Genomic DNA, 16,381 nt, shown 5'->3' on the forward strand with positions numbered 1-16,381 from the left:
ATAGCTAAGGGAGCTCTATGACGTCTACGTGTCTTAGAATGGAACAGGCATTTTGAAGTGTGTAAGGAAAGCAAGGCGTGGGTGGGAATTAGGATCCCAAGCTGCCATTGTAACCAGACCAAGTTAATGGGAGGAAATTCAGTACTCTGCCAAGGCGATGCTGTTTCAATTGTGTGTCACAGGTGACTCATCAGAGATGGGTTTCTCCTGGACCTCCTGATATTTTTCTTCAGGGTGGGGTGTCAGATTTCCGTCGCATTTTTGGACAACAGCCTTCTTGTCCATTCCCAAATTTCTCTGGTTTCACAGCCTGCTTTCATATCAGAAGCTAGTCATTGGCAGAAGGTTTAAGGACTGAAGAACAAGATTTTATTTTTTAAATTATTTTATTGTCGTTCAAGTACAGTTGTCTGCATTTACCCTCCACCACTCCCCTCGACGCCAGCCATCCCCGCCTCCCTCCCCCGCTGAAGAACAAGATTTAAAAAAAAAAAAAAAGAATGAGCCGGGGAGATGAGAAAGGTCTACCATGAGATAATTTTCCCTTCAAGAGCTTCCCCAACCCCAGGCCCTTTGTATGACAGCTCTCTTCAGCTACAAGGATACCACCCTGGGCAGATACTGAGTACCCCACTGACAGAACCTGGCGACCACCCCGCTCACCACCTTCGCTAGAACCAGCCAATAGGAATCCCCGGCTTTGGCCTCCACCCGACGCAGACCGCGCGGGAGCGGGGACAATAAAACTACATTTCCCGATGTGCCCTGCATACACTCTGACCAAGCAACGCTTGGAATTCGGAGGATGGAGGTGGAGCCACACTCATAGGCCATCCCATTGGCTAGGAGAAGCTTAGAAGAGCCGGAACCTGTGATAGAGTGAAGCGAAATGACATTTCCTCCTTAAATAGCTGGAGCCCGGCCCGTGGAGAAATGGCCGCGTCGGCAGGTGGGTTGTATCGTAGCTAGGGAGGTGCGTTGCGGGGGAGGTGGGCCGGGGGTCAGGCTCATTCTGCGAGCCGTGGTGGTGACGATGAGGAGCCGGAGAGAAAGATGGAGAGGTGAAGAGGGTTGAGGGGAGGGAGGATGGACGGCGTGGAGGGCGGTGGGCGGTCCGGCTGGACCAGAATTAGAATAAGGGAAGCCGGGTGCCCGCCGCCTTTCCGACCTTTCGGGAGGCGGTTGAGGAGTACCAGCGGCCGTCATCCCATGCGCGTTCCTTGTGAGGCTCCCGCCCTCGGCTCTCCGTTGGGACGTTCAGGCTGTCGGTGGAGTCCCCACAGACACTTCACCTTGTCTGTCCACACGGACCCTCGGCGAGCGCGGGCATCGGGCTCGCCGGGCTCCGGAGGAGTAGGCTGGTATTTGAACTTGCGTTGCAGCTCGCGCGTTCCCACATGCTCCCTTGCGGTGTCATTTGGTGGTGTATATATGAGTATTTTTGTAGTGGGGAAAAAAACAAGCCAAGCAAACAAAAACAAAACAAAAAATCCGCAACGCCGAAACTGGCTCCGAACTTCTTGTAGTTGTACAATTTTTCTCCTCCTAGATTTAAATAAGTCTTCCCCAACTCCGAATGGGATTCCATCTTCAGACACAACCAGCGATGCCATGGACCCCTTCCATGCTTGCAGTATTCTTAAGCAACTCAAAACAATGTACGATGAAGGACAGTTGACAGACATTGTAGTGGAAGTGGATCACGGGAAAACATTTTCCTGTCATAGAAACGTTCTTGCTGCAATCAGCCCTTACTTCAGGTATGATGATGGTAGAGACTTCTGTCGATATCCGCACCGAGTTCCCTTTCCCCCCTCACCATCGGCCATTTGATTACAATACTGACGTGCTACAATGAAATAAAACCAATGAGTTTGTTTTGTGAAAATAGGTAACAGGTGGTACATTTTTTTCTTGTTTTGACTTGTCGGATTCTCCTAGAATTCAGGTGGGTTTTTTTTTTAAGTTAGTAAATATGTTTCTGTTTGTTTGTTTCAGATAAATGCCCAGAAAATCTAGAATTGTGCTGCCCAATATGGCAGCCACTGGCCATGTGTGGCATTGAAACTTTATTTAAAATTAAACAAAATTCAAAATTCAGTTTTTCAGGCACAATAACCACATTTAAAGTGCTCAGTAGCCACCTGTAGGTAGCAGCTGCCACGTTGCACAGCCCAGATACAGAACATTTCCATCACTGAAAATTTTATTGGACGGTGCTGGTCTAGAATTTGTTCCAGAAATTTATCCATGATGCATATTTTTTTAATGCATGTAGCTCTTTTGCAGGTTAAAACAAAACAAATAACTGCTAATAGATTGTTTTAATGCCATGGAGATAAAAGTGAAATAAAAATAAATGAAGTATAGTTTTCTATGTACTTTATGCCCCAGACTGGTGATTTTTTCCAAGATTTCCCAAAGCATTTTTTAAGCTAAGTTTTCATTTCATTTATATTCATCTTTTATTCTCACAAAACTTTGAAAAGGGAAAAGATCAGTGATAAAGGCAGCTTCCTGCTTGAGTTTAAGTTCTCATTTTTTTCAAGTGCTAATTGTTTTTAGCCTTTCAATGCCTACTAATGGTGCATGAAAGACAGGAAATAATTTTCTCAGCCATACTCTTAAGTGTGCTTTTTTCCTTTTGAAGGTGCTTACCTTTATAGGACATATAGTAGTATAGTGTTCCAGACAGTAGTATCTGGTTCCTATTTCTCAGAACACTGAGTTAAATATAGTCGCTTCAGTCTGATGCTTGTGATGTAACCAAATATGAGGGTAGGTCATTGGACTATTAAGTAGTAACCATTATGAAGCAGTGAACTGGAAAGGAAAAAGAAGAAACTCATATAGCACAGAAAAGATACTCAGTTTGGCCTAGTAATAGAAACTGCTGGTGAGATTCACTTATCCATACTGTCCATTAGATATGGTTAGGTCATTTATGTGCTTAAATGCATGTCATAATTAACCGCTTATCAAGTTCTGGGGTAACTTTACTTTGCGTATATTGCTTTATGTACTCTTTACAATTCTACCTCTGCACAGTTATTATTTCCATTCTACATGTGAATAAAAACTGAGACTTGGGGAAATTAAGTGGTCTGTGTAAATCTTCTAACTAGTGAGTGGTTGAAGTTGGATTTGATTACAGAGCCAGGCTTCTTAGTCACTTTTTGACTTTTAAGGAACAGGAGTGTGGGTCCTCTTCAAAGTTGCGTTATAGAAGTTTTTATTATATAAAGTTTGAATTGTTAAAAAAATTGAAACTTCAAAGTGAAAATGTATCTTCTTACTGAAATGTTACCATTAAATGTCATAATTAAAGTTAGTTTTGAAGACCTAATCAAATCATTTTAAAAGAAGTATACTATAATAGATTTTCTTAATTTCTAAGAAATTAGATATGTGAATTTAGATGAAGATATTTGGCTAGAAAACTTAATGATTGTTTTTATCTCTTGCTTGTGGTTTTCATACAGAAGCTTCTTGGCACAGTACTTCTCTTTATGTGAGATCTAGAAAGTTGTACTTAATATTTTCTAAGTCTTGCATTACTGGTGGAAGAATTTGGTAGCATGGAATCTGGCATAGCAGTTTCATGACCCCAGTGACTTGTCAGAATTAAATTCTGTATTGTTATGTTACAAACGTTTTGCTGTTCAGAGTTTTGTGTGAGGACATTATCCCACTTTATATAGAATTTACATAAAGAACCTATTAGAACAGAGAAGAACTCATCAGATGTCATATTGCTCTTGTGTGTGGGACCAACCTATTCAGGTCAGTAGTAGTTCCCTTATAAAGGGATATGTAGCAACATTCTCCTTTGGGAGTTAATCTATGCCTAATGAAGGGCTTTATTTTTCTTTTTAATTGGTAACTGTTTCATTGAGTTTTTCAGCACCTGAATTGAAAACCAGCTCATACATTGGAACATCTAGTTTTTAGTCATCAAAAAAAGCCCTGTGTGATATTAAATTTAAAATTTGCATTGTGGAAGTAAAAATAGGACTCAAAGATGGTTAACCTAGGCAGTCAGCTGGGTCCTTGTGATACCTTGTGTATCTCCAGTATTTCTCAGAATTTTAAAATAATTTAATGGAGATTTAAAAAGTAACTGGAAATCTTCCTATTTAAGGATATTTTTCATAGCATAACACTTAAAATAGGAGGGGTCTGGATAGTTAACTTTATTACCAGTGTTAGGCCAATTTCTTCAATAGACATCTAGTAAGCATTCTAGGGCACACAGCCCCTTTCTGGAAAGGCTTTTAAAAGAGATTTTGATTTGGTTTTTATGTTTTAATTTTGAAAATGCAAATAATGTTTGTAAATAACAAATACTTAAATAAAGAGCCAGGCTTCTGGCTACTTAATGTTTTGGCCAAGAAAGGCCCATAAATGGACAGATATTTTAATTTTTTTAAAAAAGCTTGATCTTAAAGGAAATAGTTTGGGATTTAAAACCATTATCTTCGAATAATCAGTTAATTCATAAATTATATTTAGAAATAAGCATTATAATGAGCCATCCATAATCTTTATTCATATACAGATATAACAGGTAAAATATGATAACTTGGAGAATTTTCAGCATATTTCTTTAAGCAAAGATTTTCAAAATGCCCAAGGATAAGTAAAGTGATGTTCTTTATAATCCTTATAATGAATAAGGGATTATTCATAAGATGGTTTTAAATATGAGTAGTTAGAGAATAAGAATTTACAAAGAACGTTTTGTTTTTCTAAGGTGAAAAATTTAAAGATATATTTTGGGCAGGAGTTGCTTTGTGTATTTCCATTGGGACATGAAAAGTTTTATTAGTCTCTATATGCTAATGTATCATCACATTAGCACTCTATAGGTATTCTAAACTTTTTGACTGGCTTGGTGATTTAAGGCAACTTGACCAGAAGCCTGGATAGGGTCTCCATGGAAGATAAGGTGTTCTGGAATATTCCATGCCACCTTTTGGTATCCTTCCCTTTCTTCAGAGTTGGCACAAAGTGGATGGTCCTGATAATGAGGTTTTTGAAATTAGATTAAATCCTTCTGCTAGATGAGCAACTTTTATCCCCATTCAGAATATTGGGAGACACATTAGGAAATATTTTTCAGTTTCAAACATTATTTTTGTGGTATATTTATAGTTTTTAATATTTGCCACCATAATTTTTATTTATAGGATGCATAATATTAAGTACTCTTTCCTTTGTAGATCCATGTTCACTAGTGGCCTTACAGAAAGTTCTCAGAAAGAAGTTCGAATAGTTGGTGTTGAAGCTGAATCAATGGATTTAGTGTTGAAGTATGCCTACACCTCCAGAGTTGTTCTGACAGAGGCCAATGTTCAAGCCTTGTTTACTGCAGCTAGCATCTTCCAGATTCCTTCCATCCAAGACCAATGTGCTAAGTATATGATCAGTCATTTGGACCCACAAAATTCTATTGGGGTCTTCATCTTTGCTGATCATTATGGTCATCAGGAACTCCGAGATCGATCAAAAGAATACATTCGTAAAAAGTTTTTGTGTGTCACCAAAGAACAAGAGTTTCTCCAGTTGACAAAAGACCAGCTGATAAGCATACTAGACAGTGATGATTTAAATGTAGATCGAGAAGAGCATGTTTATGAAAGCATTGTAAGGTGGTTTGAACATGAACAGAATGAAAGAGAAGTGCACCTTCCGGAAATTTTTGCCAAATGCATACGTTTTCCTCTGATGGAAGATACCTTTATAGAGAAAATTCCCCCTCAGTTTGCACAGGCTATAGCAGAAAGCTGTGTAGAGAAGGGACCCTCTAATACTAATGGCTGTACACAGAGACTTGGAATGACTGCATCCGAAATGATCATATGTTTTGATGCTGCCCACAAACACTCAGGAAAGAAGCAAACAGTGCCTTGTCTAGATATAGTTACAGGAAGAGTATTTAAATTATGCAAACCACCAAATGATCTAAGAGAAGTTGGGATTCTTATATCACCAGATAATGACATTTATATTGCAGGAGGATACAGGCCAAGCAGCAGTGAAGTTTCCATCGACCATAAGGCAGAAAATGATTTCTGGATGTATGATCATTCCACCAATAGGTGGCTATCCAAACCATCCTTGCTTCGTGCCAGAATAGGCTGCAAACTGGTGTATTGCTGTGGTAAAATGTATGCAATTGGAGGGCGCGTTTATGAAGGCGATGGGAGAAACTCACTGAAATCTGTGGAGTGCTATGATAGCAGAGAAAATTGTTGGACTACTGTTTGTGCAATGCCTGTTGCAATGGAGTTTCATAATGCTGTGGAGTACAAAGATAAGATCTATGTTTTACAGGGTAGGTGCCTGAGTGATTCAATTTTTCCTGAAATACTAACAGGTCAAATTGTGTTTCAGTTATACTAAAACAAGTGTATGTTCCTATTAATTGAGGAATACTTAGGGCTTTCTTATCATAAACTTTAGTGGAATAGTCTGTTCTTTAAAGGATCTATAAAGAAAATAAACTTTTAAATCTAAAAAGGCAGCCCTGACAGGTGTGGCTCAGTTGGTTGGGCATTCTCCCACAAAGCAAAAGGTTGCCAGTTTGATTCCTGGTCAGGGATGCTCCCCAGCCCCCAGTTAGGCATGTGCAGAGCAACTGATTGATGTTTCTCTCTCATTCTCCCTCCCTTCTGCTCTCTCTAAAAATAAATAAATACAAAATTTAAAAGAATTTAAAAAGGCAGATATTTTTAAGTTATTAAAATAATCCTGTAAGTTTTTATGTTCTTTCTGCTTTGAAATGTGGAATAAGTATTTCTGAAAGCATTTTTTAATAAGTAATAGTTTAGTATTTTTGGAGTATTTTAGAGTTGTTTTTAAGACTTTAAAAAAGAAAGCAAGTTGATGCATGACTTTTCTTTTGTTCTCCAATAATATAATCAAGAGATGTTATAGCAAGTCCTTCTTTTAGAGATTAGTTTAAGAGAAAAAAGAAGGCATTAACTAAACTCATACTAATCAATTACCCAGGAATTTTGTATAAGCTTTATGGTTGCAAATGTTATAAAACTTAATTATGGAGAATTTGAAGTGACAGCCTTCTGATTTTAATTTCACTGCAGCCTTCTGTAATGCATTGTTTTCAATATTTTTTTACTGGAAAATTTTTGAGATGTCACTTTTTTTCATACTTTTACCAATATAGATAAGAAATATTGAACATACTTAGCTTTTTAAAAGAGTTAAAATGATGCAGAAGTAGAAAAAGTGACTGTATGAAAATAAGACATTTGTTCCATGGTTCAGATTTGAGATAACTAATGTCTTCCTTGTGTTTAGTTTTTACACATTTTAGTTGTTTAAATGTTGAATGTAATGTGGATTATACCAACATCCTTATTTCTCTTTTGTTTATTAATTGCTTATGTATAAATATTTTCCTCAGCTATTATTATTGGGTTGGCCAAAAATCCATTATGTTTTTTCCCCAACAATGGCTCTAGTAGTACTTAGTTGTCTTTAACTTCATTAGAAATAATTTTGTTAGATTGTATTGTGACAGCTGTAATATCAGTGTGCATTTAAAAAACACATAAAAATTAGTAATTTTTTTTGTATCCATTTTAATATTGAAGATGGAAGAAATGATACAACATTTTAGCATATTTTTAGCACACTTTTTTTATTTAAAGAAAGGTAAAAATGCAACTGAAACACAATAAAAGATTTGTGCAGTGTATGGAGAAAGTGCTATGACTGACTCAATGTGTCAAAAGTGGTTTCCGAAGTTTCTCGCTACCAATGACACTTTGGCCAAAAAATTCTTTGCTTGGGGCAGTCTTAATGCATTGGAAGATGTTGAGCAGCATGGCTGGCCTCTACCCACTAGCAGTCAATAGCGAGAGATAGCCAACATACTCAAAATACCCAAATCAATAAAGTTATTGGTGAAAATGAAAAAAGTGTCTTATTTTATGGAAAAAAAAACATTATGACTTTTTGGTCAACCCAATATAATAAAGCAAGAGAAAAGGGGCAACTTCTGTGTCGAGATACATACGAAGTTTTAGTTCTTATTGTTTCCTTTAAATTAGGTTCTTTGCTCTAATTATTTGACTTAAAATTTCCTAGAAAAGCCTTAGCCCATATGTTTAAAGTTCAGTAAAAGTTAATTTTCCAGGAGTAGTACTGTCTAGTGCCTTATTTTAGTTGAATAGAAAAATAGGCATGATTTAGTTTTGTTGATCTTGTATAAAAATGTTATACAAGAATGGATGTAAAATCTATTGAGTGTGGTTGGATAAGTTAAATCATCCAATATGATTTACTGGTCTTACTGACTGACCAGTTAGTTGATTGGCATAGAATATATTGTAAGACACTCATTTGGAAGGTAAAGGTTGTGTATTAATGTAAATTCAACAACAAAGTAGCATTGAATTAATAGAATTTCAAGGCTGGAATGAACTTTGTTTAGTCCAAGGTTGTATTTTATATAAGAGAAATCTGACGCTCTGAGGGTTTTCTTAATTACCTATTGTTGCTTGTAGTTTTATTTTAAAATTTTTTTTATTTTATTGATTTTTAGAAAGAAGGGGGAAGGGGGAGAGACAGAGAAAAATAACGATTTTTATTGCATTCATTGGCTAATTCTTGTATGTGTTCTAACATCTATTGAATCTGCAACCTTGGCATATGGGGAAGACACTCTTACCAACTGAGCTACATCCAGCCAGGGCTGACCATCATGGCTTTTAATTTATTAAAGTTATTTTAGATATTTAAAATCAACTTTTTAAATGTATCATCTTTCTTTACATAATAAATTTATAGAGAGGTAGGTAGTACATGTTAGAAAATTTTAATTTCTATCTTCTTTACTAGGAATCCTGTTACAAGTTCATCATTTAAGAGCAGGTGATGAGCAAGCACAAGCTGGGAGTTTAACAAGCTATTTTAGGAAAATTTGAAATTATAACATCACTATTGAGCTGGCAGTTAAATTTGTAGATAAGAGTAAACCTAGTTCAAAACAGTTTTCAAGGAGAAGCTCATACCTACATAGGTATTGCTAAACTAAACACAGCCTCTTTATGTAAATAAATTTGACATGAATAATCAGAAGCTTACATTGTACTATCTGGCTATTATCATATCATTTAATCTGTTCATAAAGGGTTTAGGTTTTTATATCAAGGATTTTGTAGAAATGTTATAATCAGCCAAACCCTTGTAAACCTTCACTAATTTAATTCTCTTCAACATTTTTATATTGGCAGTCTGACTTAGAACACCCTTTTATTGTTCAAATAGAATTGAAACTGACTCAAAGTCAACTCCATAAACTATGTGTGTGTCTTCTCTCATATTTAAGCCATATTTTCCCTCTTGAATATTTATCTTTGCATTATGGAAACACTAAAACACATAAGTGACACATAGATACAAATCTAAACAATTCTATATACTATCTTCTAATTAGATAATTAGCACATAAATTGATAGTGGCTTATTCATGATGAAGCTATATATGTATTTTGACCTCACTGGCTAACCTTTAGTAATAATGCTTTTTTTAATGGTGGCTTAAAATAAATTTTCTGAAATACATAGTTGGATAGAAGAAATGGAACCAAGTTCTTAACTACTATTCTGCCATCAGGCCAAAGTAACTCCTCACTTCTCCCAATTATGAACACCCCCAATTCAGGGTAACTATAATCTATAATATTATGTTGTGCCATGGAACAAAGAAGTTTTAAGCTCTTTTATAATTAATGTATCTCTGCAGATTATAAAATCAGTATTTTAGGAAGTGAAATATCTGGAAAATTATGTTCTTTAGTCTTCAACATAACCAAAAAGACATATAAATGTACCTATTCTTGTTTTTTTTTCCTCTTCTTTTAGGAGAATTTTTCCTCTTCTATGAGCCTCAAAAAGACTACTGGGGTTTTTTAACCCCTATGACTGTGCCTAGAATCCAGGGTTTAGCAGCTGTATACAAAGACTCTATCTACTACATAGCTGGAACCTGTGGAAATCATCAGCGCATGTTTACTGTAGAAGCCTATGACATTGAGCTAAATAAATGGACTCGTAAGAAGGACTTTCCATGTGATGAGTCTATAAATCCATACCTTAAACTGGTACTTTTCCAGAATAAACTTCATTTATTTGTTCGAGCCACTCAAGTGACTGTTGAAGAACATGTCTTCAGAACCAGCAGAAAAAATTCCCTTTACCAGTATGATGACATCACTGACCAATGGATGAAAGTGTATGAGACCCCAGATCGGCTGTGGGACCTTGGCCGGCATTTTGAATGTGCTGTTGCTAAACTCTACCCTCAGTGTCTTCAGAAAGTACTTTGAGTAACGGGTCTAGTGAACTCACTGACATCTAGTACTTGAGGAAACTTGCAATGACACAAGAAATGCTGTCAGTATTTAAGAAAGCTGAGAGTTTGTATGTGAAAGTGGGTATTCTTAAAGATTACAATATAGGGAAGGATGTCTTCATCCTTGTGATATTTTCATTTCAGTAAGCAAAAGGTAACAAAGTGCAATTATCAGCATTTTTTTCTAGTATAAAAACATCATTTTCATTCTAGAATTTTGTGATAAATAGTCTCTGAGATACCAGATGAATTAATTACTATGCAGTCTTATAAGAGCAATTAGGGTATTGGTTAGAGACATCCAAACTAGTTTGATGTGATTTTTTATTTTAAATACGGGTAAAAATCTGAGGCAATATCACTAGGACTTTCTCTGTGACCTCTCCAACACAGAGAAGCACTAACCTAGATTCTCATTATACACACACACACACACACACACACACAAAATATATATATATTTATGTACTGTTTTCAAGTGTACTGAGATTTAAATGTGTTCTGTTAGAGTAGATCGAAGGAAAAACAAATCATCTCAGAACTTTCAGTTTGATGGTTTCATCTTTCCTATATAACTTTAAATTAAGCTAAAGTTTTAAAATAGCTGTTTTCTGTTGATAACTTTTTCAAGTGCTAACACTGTTTCATTAAAAAATCCCGACAAGGGCTCAGAATCACAGGTGGCTGGTGCTAGTATAAGTTATAGGTAGGTATAGCTAGGTAGATTTAAATTGTCTGAGCGTTTGCCTACCTGTCAAGTTGGTATGTTAATTTTGTGGCCATTGTACTTCACCTGTTGAACTGTTGTGATTGCATAAGATTCTCTACTTACCTGATAGCAAGATATGGCCAGTTATTGGTGTAACTGGACTCAGTCTTAGAATAGTGAGAACATTAAACATAGTTTGCACTAACATGGGCCATTTTGTTGCCTGACTTCCTTTTCCATTCTCTACTTATCTAGTTTGTATTGGTACAGTGAAAGGTAACATATTTCTGTTCTGCACAGAGCATAATGTGAAGTTTTACACCTGCTTTTAAAATTCTGTTTTACAGAAACAAAACTCCTGCAGTGGTTGAATTTCATGGCTTTTAAGTTACATGTGACAATTAAAACCTCATTTTTTTAAAATTTTTGCACTTAATAGTGATAAATATTTTCATGTTGGAAACCTTGTTCTAGCTGAAGATGATTGAGAAGGAAAAGAATGAGTAAATAGAACTTGAGAATTATAGGTACTTAATCATGTTTAATATTAACTGATGAATTTCTAACAATCAATTAGGAATACTCAAAAAAATACAAAGCAACTCATTTGTTATATTATTTGTAGATATTTGGATCAGTAACTTAATTTGTACTATGCCTAGAGTAATCAATAAAGGGTATAACTATAGGCCAGAGTCTGTCCTTATGTGGAGCATTTTGATTTTCTTAAAGAAAATAAATAGGCATATTTTTAATTAGAAACCTGTACAAATTGTGATGTGACACTGTGAAACAATTTAAAAACATTGCCTCTTTGCATCACATACCTCATTTTTCAGAAACTTTCCAAACTGCTTGTCTGAGACCTCTACAGTAGGAAATGTTTTCTGAAGAAGAATTCAAAGTAGACAGGACTTACAGAATTAACATTTTAAAATCTAGTCTTCTGAAGCTAGATAATGTGCTTTTTTTTTCTTACTGGGTTTTATAGTGTAGCTATAATCTCTTTGTACTTTGTCAACCAATGAACTTTTTTTTCTCCCCAGTTTTTCCTTCTCTTCATCTTCATGCTGTTTGGGGGCTATTTCTGTGAGTTTTTTAAAGCATCTTTACAGTGTTGCATTGCAGAGGGAAGGAAAGCAAGAATAACTAACTTTTGCAAGAGATGTTGATGTAATTTATTTTTGAAAGCTTTGTTGAGTATTTTACGATTCCCTGATGCTTTTTGACAATCTTCTGTATTTATTAAAGAATAATGTGTTACTTGAAAGCATACTATAAAATGTTGAGTTAGTAATTTACATGTGCTGTATGACATATAGGAGTACAACAAACATGTTATGGTTAATTCCACAGTAGATTTTTTCTGTTGATCTGCACAACAGTTGATCCTTTTGCTGTAACAATTTATATTAATGGTGTGATCAAAGTACAGTGTGTTAAAGCCAAGGTTTAGAATTTGCTATGGGTGTAGAATATATATTGAATTTTGTATTAAGAACTATTTGTTTAAATTATATAGCTAGGATACTTTGCCACTTTTAAAATGATTTGTGAAGCCGTAGAAAACTAAGATGAGTAATTGGTGTTGATATATATAGATAGATAGATAGTTAAGATACCTTTGCATAGTATGTTGAGAATATAAGTAAAATGCACAAAGGGGACCATGGAATTAAAATAAAGGTCGAAAATATGTTGGTCCCTGTTTAAACTTGTTTTTGCTTTTGAAGAATGTATGTAGCACTTTCCTATATATTTTTTTAGACATTGAAAACTGGACTTGATATAACTATATTATAGGAAAGTTTTAATTGCATTCTTTAGTTTCCATCTTTGTATTCTGTTATCCTACAAAGTTGATGCCTAAGCATCAAGTTCATCTCATTGGTGCATGAGAAAAAGTTGGAATGATTCACAAGGAATCAGATTCCCTGTGTGAAGCAGTTTAAAATGTCATTCATTGTTCAGTGCTCAGGTATGTAGTAAGTACTGTAGTCCTTTCAGGGCAAATGTGTAGATGTTTTTAAACATTTTGCCATAATTGCACAGTTTTTTTTTTTTTGCTTTTTTACCTGATGGCATTGTTTTTTAATAATAAAACTTTTTCTGATTAAAAATTTCCATTATTGTAAACTGACCTCTGACTAGTGAATTTCCAGATTGAATATTTGGTGAAAATCATGAAATATGTTATGGTAGACTAGAATGAAATTTTAATCTATCAAATATTTGGCTTCTGGTACAAAATGAACTACTTAATACCCCCTCATATAATGCTCTTTAAATTCTAAAGCAAATTCACCTATATTGCTAACTCCTTTGTTCCATTTGTTCTGGCCTAAATTCTTATTATTCCACTCCTCTCTTTCGCACATCCTATCCAAATCCATGAGAAAACCCTATTGCCTCTTCCTTCAAAATATATCCAGATTCTAACCAGTTACCATGTGCACCATTATCACCATAGTCTAAAGTAGCTTACCTTGTCTGCTTGAATACATTGCCTGGCCTTCCTTTTATCACCTTTGACTCCTAGTAATTTGTTCTGTTCTCCACACAGTAGGCAGAATGATCCTGTTGAAACAAGAGTCAAATTATGGCCCTCTTCTGCTCAGACCCCTCCAGTGTCTTCCTATTTACCTTTGTATGAGAGCCAAACTCTTTACACGATCTTCAGCTCCAACCTTATCTGTTAGACCTCATTGCCATTCCACCAGCTCACTGTCATCCAGCCACACTGCTTGTTTCTTGAACCTGCCAAGCCTTTCTGACATCAGAGCCTTGCCCTTGTGTGTTTTGCCAAGAAAGACCTGACAACTCACTTCATTCAAGTCTCTATTGAAATTCCAGAGAGGCTTTCCTGATCACCTTATATAAAATAGAACACGTTTCTGCAGATTCAGCCTCCACCCATACCACCTGTTTCTTCTTGCTTTATTCATATATCTTCCTCCATTGAGATGTAAGTTCTGTGAAAGCAAATAATTTGTTTTATCACTATGCACCTCAGATCAATGTCTAGGACATACTAGGAAATGAATAAGTGTTTATAAAAAATGAATTTTCAGTCAAGTCTTAAAGCAGCCTGAAAAGTGGTAGGATCAGTGTTATCAACTCTATTTTATCAGTTAGGAAACACGAAGATCAAGTGAATTGCTGAAGGGGGCTTACCAGGCATTAGAACCAAGATTCGAACTTTAACCTTAACCTAGTTCCTGTATGCTTCATTAGTTCCAAACAAAACTGATAGAAAAGATAGATGCTCTGTTTTTTTGTGTTTAATAATTGCCTTTTTTGAGTCTTACCTTTCCCCCTACACTATTATTTAAAATGTCAACTGTTATTTATAACTGATTAATTCTCAATGAGGGAATAGATGAAGTGGGAAAATTCCGTTTGGCAACCCATGTGCACCCCACCATCATTATGATACTATACCGTTGTATGAGCTCTGTCTCTCAAATAGGTTGAAGAAAAACAAACCTTAAAGGCTTGAGAAATTATGATTTAGACTGCAGTCATGCACCACATAATGATGTTTTGGTCAGTAGTGGACTGCTTATACAATGGTAGTCACATAAGTTTATAATGGAGCTGAAAAATTCCTATTGCCTAATGACAGTTGTTATAATATCGAAGCACAACACATTACTCACATGTTTGTGGTGATACTGGTATAAACCTACTGTGATGCTGCTGTGGAAAATCCACCCACACTTGGGAAGATAACGAAGCACAAACTTTATTACAAGTGCAGGGCTCAAGGGGGGGTTAATTCCCAAATCTTGAGCTGAAAAGGCTGGGTTAGGGGTCCTTTTCATATACCAGTTATACAGGCAGAAAGGGAGGGGGAACCAGCTGCTGAAAGCAAGCATTCAGAAGCAGGAGGTTAGTGACCTTCAGATAACATTACTTAGCAACGTCACTAGCCGGCTCCCTACCTAAAAATAACTTTTACTCAGCTTTTGTCCCTACAAAACTTTCAAGTGTTACAGAGAGCAGTTTCTTTTCCTGCCACAATGCCAAGCATATAAAAGTATAGCATATACAATTACATATAGTAAGGATACAGTACTTGATAAATGGTTATATTACTGGTATTTGCTACACTATACTCTTATTGTAGAGTGTACTGTTTCTATTTATAAAAAAAAGTTTATTGTAAAATAGTACACCATTACACTGACAGCAGCTTCATTCATCTCATGTTTACTTGTCTCTGGATTGCATCATTTTCTCTTGTGTTTGGTTTAACCTAGTATTGGTTTATACAGTTATATATTGTACAGGTTTGTAGCCTAGCAGCAACAGACTATACCATATATCCCAGATGTGTAGCAGGCTGTACCAGCTAGGTTTGTGTAAGTGCATTCTGATATTCCCACAACAATGCATTTCTCAGAATGTGTTCCTGTTATTAAGTGGCTTATGACTTCACTGTTATTTTGATTCTTGAGTGAACTTAAAATAACTTGGCATTTTAAAATCATAGTCATATATTTTGGGTTTTTTATATTTTACACTGATGCGCAAATACAAAAATTAAGTGATCTAGAATCTCTAACTCTTCAGAAGTATGCTGTAAATATCAATACCTGCTAGTTTTTTGAAGCAAAATTTGGAATTTTATTGAATGGATCTGAGTGGGGGAAAACATATTTTCCCTTCATTCATGCTTCCTGGATGCACTAAAGTTTCCTGACTTGGAAATTCAGTTGGCAGAACTTAAATGATTTTCAGTAGCAAACATGAAGAAGCAGCATTAATTACAATCAGCTCTAGTAAGTATCAAGTTGATGTGTCCTTCATTCTCATTCTCTATACTTCATTTGACTACAGTATCTTTCTAGGAGAAGATCCCAGAACCTAGAAAGCTGGGCTTTCTGGCTCATGGGTCTGCTGATTTACCGCCCTCTTTTGGTAACCTGCGTTAGCCCAATTTCCTCACATTCATACATAAGGAAGCTACCTGGGTAGGTTAACTATATATGGCTGCCATCCCAGAGAAAGGGAAAAATACAGACTTGCAAGTTACAAAGTAAACATTGTTTACAGCCAAGGGAAAACAGTTTAGTATGATTTAGGTAACCATATACTCAATATTTACTTACATTTTTCAATAATTATTTTAAAACATTAAACTGATATAAAATATGCAATAAACCTCCAGCTAGTCATCATACAGTAATATAAACTCACTTGCTCAAGAACACTGCTATTATGTTTTTTGGATCTCAGGGAGATACCCATCTACTGACCCACTACCTTCCTTACGATTAATCAGT

The 16,381-nt window shown here is 35.7% G+C and overlaps 1 protein-coding gene across 3 annotated transcripts; it reads left to right on the plus strand.

The window, feature by feature from the left end:
- The first annotated feature begins 861 nt into the window (after positions 1-861).
- On the plus strand, positions 862-13,199 carry KBTBD8 (kelch repeat and BTB domain containing 8). Of its 3 annotated transcripts, XM_045832472.1 has the most exons (4): positions 868-949; positions 1,550-1,760; positions 5,223-6,337; positions 9,895-13,199. In XM_045832472.1, the coding sequence occupies exons 1-4, from the start codon at positions 934-936 to the stop codon at positions 10,356-10,358; spliced, it is 1,806 nt and encodes a 601-aa protein (XP_045688428.1). In that variant the 5' UTR covers positions 868-933; the 3' UTR covers positions 10,359-13,199. The 3 variants fall into 3 exon arrangements, with proteins under 3 accessions (XP_045688429.1, XP_045688428.1, XP_045688430.1); XM_045832473.1 differs by lacking the exon at positions 1,550-1,760 and having other exon boundaries at positions 862-949; XM_045832474.1 differs by lacking the exons at positions 868-949; positions 1,550-1,760 and adding an exon at positions 2,812-2,896.
- The last annotated feature ends 3,182 nt before the right edge of the window (positions 13,200-16,381 follow it).

The sequence above is a fragment of the Phyllostomus hastatus genome, unplaced genomic scaffold (genome assembly GCF_019186645.2).
Source record: "Phyllostomus hastatus isolate PE091 unplaced genomic scaffold, TTU_PhHast_1.1 phas_contig_16, whole genome shotgun sequence".
In the NCBI taxonomy this organism is placed as follows: Eukaryota; Metazoa; Chordata; class Mammalia; order Chiroptera; family Phyllostomidae; genus Phyllostomus; species Phyllostomus hastatus.